Source organism: Palaemon carinicauda, chromosome 36 (genome assembly GCF_036898095.1).
Source record: "Palaemon carinicauda isolate YSFRI2023 chromosome 36, ASM3689809v2, whole genome shotgun sequence".
Classification (NCBI taxonomy): domain Eukaryota; kingdom Metazoa; phylum Arthropoda; class Malacostraca; order Decapoda; family Palaemonidae; genus Palaemon; species Palaemon carinicauda.
In genome coordinates this window covers 31657827-31664774 of record NC_090760.1, presented here as the reverse complement: position 1 = coordinate 31664774, position 6948 = coordinate 31657827, and the positions used below count along the sequence as shown (strand labels likewise).

Here is a 6948-nt window from a genome sequence, read left to right as displayed (position 1 = left end):
CAAAAATAATTCGAAAGAGAGAAAAATGAACTGACCTCAAGGCTAATTTATAATAATTATATTTAATATAGTTACATTCTTCTTTCTTCATTAGGTCTGTGGCTGCATCATAAATACTGTGTGTGTGTGTAAATAATTATATATATATATATATATATATATATATATATATATATATATATATATATATATATATATATGCATCCTGTGTAAACACACACACACACACACACATATATATATATATATATATATAATATATATATATATATATATATATATATATATATATAGTGTATACACATACACTGTATATATATATATATATATATATATATATATATATATATATATATATATATATATATATATATATATATATATATATATATAATGTATTAATTTATTCATTTACATCATTTTTATTTGTTGTTACTGTTGTTATTGTTGTCTTTGTTGTTGTTATTTTTATTATTGTTATTACATATATATATATATATATATATATATATATATATATATATATATATATATATATATATATATATATATATATTCATCATTAAAGAAGAAATTATGGACATTTGAAGAAATTTTAACATTCCCCTCGGACCATGATTTTGACACCTACATCCAGGACATGTCTGAGAAAATCAGGACATATGGCAACCCTAAACCCTATTTCCAACATTTTTTTTTTTATAGAAACTTGCTGCTTTCTTCTTGTCAAATATATATTTTGTACTCTGCTTTCCTTTCTCCCATATCTTATTATTTCTCCTCCCGCAACCCCATCTAATACTATACCCCTCCCAAACCCGCCACCCATAGTGAAATCAATATAATTATAGAAAGGATGGGGAAGCTATGCTCGATTTTTTTTTTAATTAGATTACCGTTGGGAGGGCAGTAGTAGTGGAGAGGCTAACTGTTAATAGCATTATGTTTTGATGATAATCTGAGTCTGTTTCTTTATTTCTTAATGTCATTTATAAAAGTTTCATTGTTGCTTTTTTGCTAGAATCCTTCTCTTCATTCATTTGCAGGTTTATGTGAATCTGCCATGCCGAAGACACGCAAATGGAGTGATGAATATGTCAAATATGGTTTCACTGCATTCCTGGACGATAAGGGAGGACCAGACCGGGCACAGTGTATGACTTGCCATTTTATCATTTGCAACTCAAATTTGAAGCCTGCTAGACTCCGAGACCACCAGTTGAAGCATCCAGCCACAGAACATGAACACTGAACAGTCTCTCGAGGCCTTGCAGGCGAAGAGGGCTAGATATGAAAAGAAAGGTACACTACCCCAACTTGGATTCAAGCCAGTGCAAAAACCCCTTCTACAAGCTTCATATGAAGTGGCATACCAGTGCATTAGGGCCAAGGCTTCGCATTCGGCTCCAGAAAATTTGATTAAGCCATGCACCATTCGGATGGTTGAGTTAATTTTGGGAACAGAGGCAGCCAAGAAGATGAAGGATGTGCCTTTGTCCAATAATGTCATTGGAGGAAGAGTTGAAGATATGAGTTGTGACATTTTGGACCAAATTGTAGAGGAGATTCAAGCAAGTCTTACCCGCATTAGTCTGCAGTTGGATGAATCAACTGATGTTTCCAACCTAAGTCAACTGATTGTGTATACCCGTTACATCAAAGATGGTGAGATTAAAGATGAATTCCTCTTCTGTTTGGCTTTGCAGACAACGACTAAAGCAGCAGATGTATTCCGACTCTTGGACGAATTCTTTCAGAAGCATCAGATCAAGTGGGAGAAGGTAGGATCAGTCTGCACAGATGGTGCCCCAGCCATGCTGGGGAATAAGTCTGGCTTTGCTGCTCTAGTGAAGGAGAGGGTACCAGATATCATTACGAAGCACTGTGTACTCCATCGCCATGCGTTGGCGGTAAAGACATTGCCATCTCATTTCAAAGAAGTTCTGTCCGTCTGTGTTAAAGTTGTCAATTACATCCGGGGACGTGCTTTAAACCACAGAATGTTCAAGTTATTTTGTGAGGAGATGGGAAGTGAACATCAGGTGCTTCTCTTCCACACTGAAGTGCGATGGCTCTCACGCGGAAAAATGCTGGCACGTATTGCAGAGCTCGCTGATGAGATTGCAACATTTCTCCGAGAGTATCAGAGTGATTTTGCTGAAAATTTTGAGGACGAAATTTTCATTCTCTCCCTCTCCTACCTGGCAGACATTTTCGGTCATCTGAATGATCTCAACTTGTCCATGCAAGGCATGTTTGCTAATAACATTGATTGTACAGAGAAGGTAGAAGCCTTCAAGAAGAAAATATCACTGCGGAAGCGTCGAATCCAGGGAGGAAATGTGGGAAGCTTTCCTATCCTGGATGAAAAACATGGAGACAAGACAATCCAGCCAATGCTTGTAGAAAATATTGTTGCTCACCTCTCACTCCTAGAGACCACTATGGCACAATACTTTCCCATGGATCATTCATTTCCAGAATGGATACAGCAGCCCTTCTTGGCAGATATGGATGATGATGATAACCTAAAGGAGGAGCTTATTGATCTGCAGGTGAACCAGGGTTGTCAAACAAAATTTCGCACACTACCGCTGTCAGGTTTCTGGTGTGATCAGTTGGTAGCATACCCTAGATTAGCAAAGGCAGCGCTAGAAATGATCATCCCATTTCCAACTACCTACCTCTGTGAAAAGGCTTTTTCCACCATGCTCCAAATCAAAACAACTGCCCGGAACCGACTTCAAATTGGGTTGCTTCATGATATGAGGGTGGCTCTGGCCAACACAAAGCCTAGAATTGAGAAACTAGTTGCATATAAGCAACAGGAAAAATCACATTGATGTATGTACAGTATGATTGATTACCCAGTTGTACATATTTAAATCCATGCAATTTAATTTTATATAATTTTTTTTTTTATTTCTTTTATAAACAATATTGGTATTTTGTGTTAGTTTTAAGGAATGAACAAAAGAAAATTGATCAAGCAGTACACTTCACATTCCTTTATCATTCTAGTTACCTAGTAATAAGATATTAATGATTAAGGTAATTAGGGGGTGCTGGACTGCTTAGACATGACAACAGGGGGTGCTAGGGTTGGAAAAGGTTGGGAAACACTGCACTAGATGCAGCATGAACGCAAAACTTTTAGCGTTTTTGTCTTTTACCCTAATGTGAGTATATACTTTATACCCTCCTGGGTATATACGTTTTTCACCTAAGAATCGTTGGTAGTTTGCATGCATTCAGTGTAGAAATAAAACATTTCAAATCAAGTTTAATTGTCGCTTCTTACTTCAAGAGAATTCATGCATATTCACAAGTACTTCGTACAGAGATATTCTCATATCACTACTCTTGTATAGCCAAAATGCATCGTTCAATGTGTGTTTTAGTTATAATTTTTCACCTTCCGTCCCGTCCCCAAAAACAGTAAAGGGAACGCGGGAAAACTCCCGCCATAGCTAGGTGTATGGGCAACCGATAGTCCCCGTACTATATTGTGGCTGTCTGTTTACTTTAGTCTTCAAAACAATCACGGGAAATGCCGTCGCAATACGTTCAACGAATAGCTGATGTTATGTACATTGGCACCAGTGTTTCCTCGGATTTGTCGGTGCAAAGTTAAGTTAATGTTACAGAATGAGCGTATATTTAATCATAACTTGCAAAATATGTGCAATTTATCAAAGTCCGTGATTTTAGATTCAAACAGGGCCTCATCAACGGTAAATACATGATTTCTAGCCAAATACAAGAAACATATATCTATCCTACTCGATATTTAGGTTTTATCCATTTCTCACCATGAATATTAGGGCAAACTACCTGTACACGAGTTCTCCTAATCCCCTCATATAAACAAAAAGGGGGAATCCCAGTTGGAAATCGGGGTTTTGGGTAGGGAAATACTCCCCCCTCCCAAAAAAAAAGGAAAAAACAGTGGTTAACAGTAATAACAATGGTCAGAAATGCATACTAAACACAAGATAACCGGCTGGAAAAATATGTATATGAGATATGCAATGGACAGAAAATTAAAGTATAAAAACTACCTATAATTCATAAATGTTCCTCAGTTAGTTTCCGTTTTGCTGTAGCTAGCTTCTCTTGTAAAAACAAACATAACCTCACTACTCCTTTTACGGCTGGCAGTATATGGGTGTGCTGCACACGTCATTCTCTTGTAAAAAAAAAAAAAAAAAAAAAAAAAAAAAAAAAACCCTCACCGCTCCTCATTTACGGCCGGCGGTACATGTAAGTGCTGCACACGTCATTCTCGTGGGTGATTATTTCAGGGATTTTTTTTTCTTCACATGAGCAGCAAAATCTATATATATTATACTGAACGAAGAGCGTTTGTAACATAATTAATTACCGAAATAAATGAAATTGCGCTGAATTTTGGAACAGATTGTAATTCCCTCTTGGAGACGTCTTCGCGTGATGGTAGGCATGCTGGAACTGAAGGGGAAGGAGGAGAAAATGGCTGTTGTAAAACAATATACGGGAACTTGTGTATTTTTGGGGAAGTTCTTACTTGGTTAAAATAACCAGGTACTGGTTACCTCATATAAAAATGAAAAAAAAAAAGGAAAATAAACAGAACAGCTGGCAAAAGCGAATGCAAATAACGCGCGCATAGTAACTCATAATCGGTCTGGCAAAAGTAAACAATGTACTTAGACAATGAAGCAGTGTTCGCAGTTTAATAGGTTAATATACGTAGGTTATTATGCCCTATCCCCCATTAGTCATGCAGAGAAAAATGTCTAACTAGCGAGCACTCGTCTATTTTTTAGGGCGAATTCCTATTTCACTGGAATTTATCTATTATATATCATCCTAATCAAGTCTAAGACCACTTTAAGAGGCTCCTATTTTATTAATGTAAGCTGAAATACAAGCTTCTAATATAAAAAATAATACTGAATGCAGAAAAAGGCAATCCCCTTTCTGACCATATCCCTCTAGGCTACATAAAAAGCCTGAAAGCTATACTAGAGTCTAGACGACCCCCCTCATAACTTCTCCCCTCTCCAAGTTTTGTCTAAGCTACATGTCCCATTTCGGATGTTTGTCTTTCACATCTATTGCAAGTTATATTTATAGTATCATATATACATGGAATGCAAAACCAAACTTCAACTTGAATTTTGAAAATATGTCTAAAGTCTTAGAATCAGTCATAACCTAAAGGCGAAAGACGCAGTCGGCTGTTTAATAATAGTAATAAATACTAAATATACGGATTGAATTTTATGTTAACTTGACGTTCTATTTAAAGCACAAGAGTCCTGAGTCCTGACATATACAAAGTACAAGTTACTCACTGCTAATGAATAAACTCATAAAATACTTCAGGATCTAATAAATTACTCCATCCAGTGAAAAAAAAAAAAAAAAAAAAAGGAATTACGGTGGTGGAATCGGTCATCCCTTCACTGTCTTTGCTCATGTCCGAAGAGTCAGGAATTGTTCTTGTTGAGTGACGTTGCTTATGTCCTGAAATTTACAGCAGATACATTGAACATTAAATAAGGATGAATATCTTCGGAGGCTAACAAGGGTGAAATTGCAAACAGGATTAGGAAAACGAATGTGCAACAGATTTCAGGCAAATGACATGGCACATATATTTGTTTCATGTTTAATGAAGGTGAACATATTGTGGAAACTAAAGATTTTATGCTTTTATTGTCTTTAGTGAACATAACTCCTGAAAAACATACTTTATTTGGTATTCCTGAAAATATTTAGGAAAGGATGCACTTATAAGAAAACAACATAGCCTTTCCTTATTACTGTATGATAATAAAAAATACATTAACCTCACTGATCCTGTATGATAATTTTGACAAATTCTAACACCATTTAAGATTTCACGTAGGGTGCGAATTAATTATAATAGAAACAGTTTAGAAAGCAGGCTATGTTCATAATCTTAAAAGTCCTTAATTTCTTTCATGAGTTTTTCACAATCTCTAAGGAATTTTCCTCAGAGTTTGTTCGGATCAACAAATTGTCTCCAATGCACTTGATTTAATTGCTTCGTTAATACTAGTGCCTATGCTTGCTTTTGTAACACCTGTGCCAAAATAAATGTAGTGAGCGTACGGTGCCTTTGCCCTCTACGTGCCATGGTATATCTTAAGATAAAGTGGCCTTAGCATTATTCCTCACTCTTGCTTGATGTCCATTTCGAACAATATTCTTTTATTCTCTGAAATTTATAGCATTTGAATTTGGTTCACACTCTATCCAAAGATGTTTTATTGGATTTTATCAGACATATATATATTCTGCGAAGATATAACATTGAAATTCTTCTTATACGTACTAAGATATATAAGTATAAAATGATAATTTGTTATCAACTTCCTATTTTTTTTTTTGGGGGGGGGGGCCTGAAAGTAAAATAATTCCTCCCTTTTCCGTTACTCTGCAGCACTTCCTCTTGCAAAGTATACCCACCATAACAAAAGCAAACGGCATTTTCTGCAATGTAAATAAATTTATGTATTTGTATAAAAAGGAGTATTTGCATACTATGTACAATTACTGGCTCTTTGTTTGTATACTAATGCGAATGCTTACAACCACGCCTGTTATCGTATATCTTCTTCATTCATTATTTCTAATGCTAATAATAAAGGCCAGTTATGGCTACGTAATTATTGACATTTTCTACAAGAAACTTATTACCTCGGCCAAGGTTATATTTGTACCTGCATTTAATCGTTTATTGATTTATCTCCTTGTTTGTCTGTTTGCAGGATTACATCCAAATATTTTGCCCGATTTTCACCTAGTCTAAACAACGGATTGATATTATGCTCCGAGAGAACACATTAAATTTTGTAGGTGATCCGATTATTATTGGTTTTATTGGACAGTAAATTCATTCACGGTCAACATATGAAAAATAGACTGCATGGACTT

The 6948-nt window shown here is 35.5% G+C and overlaps 1 protein-coding gene across 1 annotated transcript; it reads left to right on the top strand.

Annotated features, from left to right (window-relative positions):
• Positions 1-1241: 1241 nt before the first annotated feature.
• Positions 1242-2843, top strand: LOC137628555 (protein FAM200C-like). The gene has a single exon (XM_068359707.1). It carries the CDS (start codon positions 1242-1244, stop codon positions 2841-2843), a length of 1602 nt encoding a protein of 533 aa, XP_068215808.1.
• The last annotated feature ends 4105 nt before the right edge of the window (positions 2844-6948 follow it).

What these genes read in the sequence shown, in the direction of transcription:
- LOC137628555 (XM_068359707.1), top strand. Translation starts at nt 1,242, where the DNA reads ATGAACACTGAACAGTCTCTCGAGGCCTTGCAGGCGAAGAGGGCTAGA.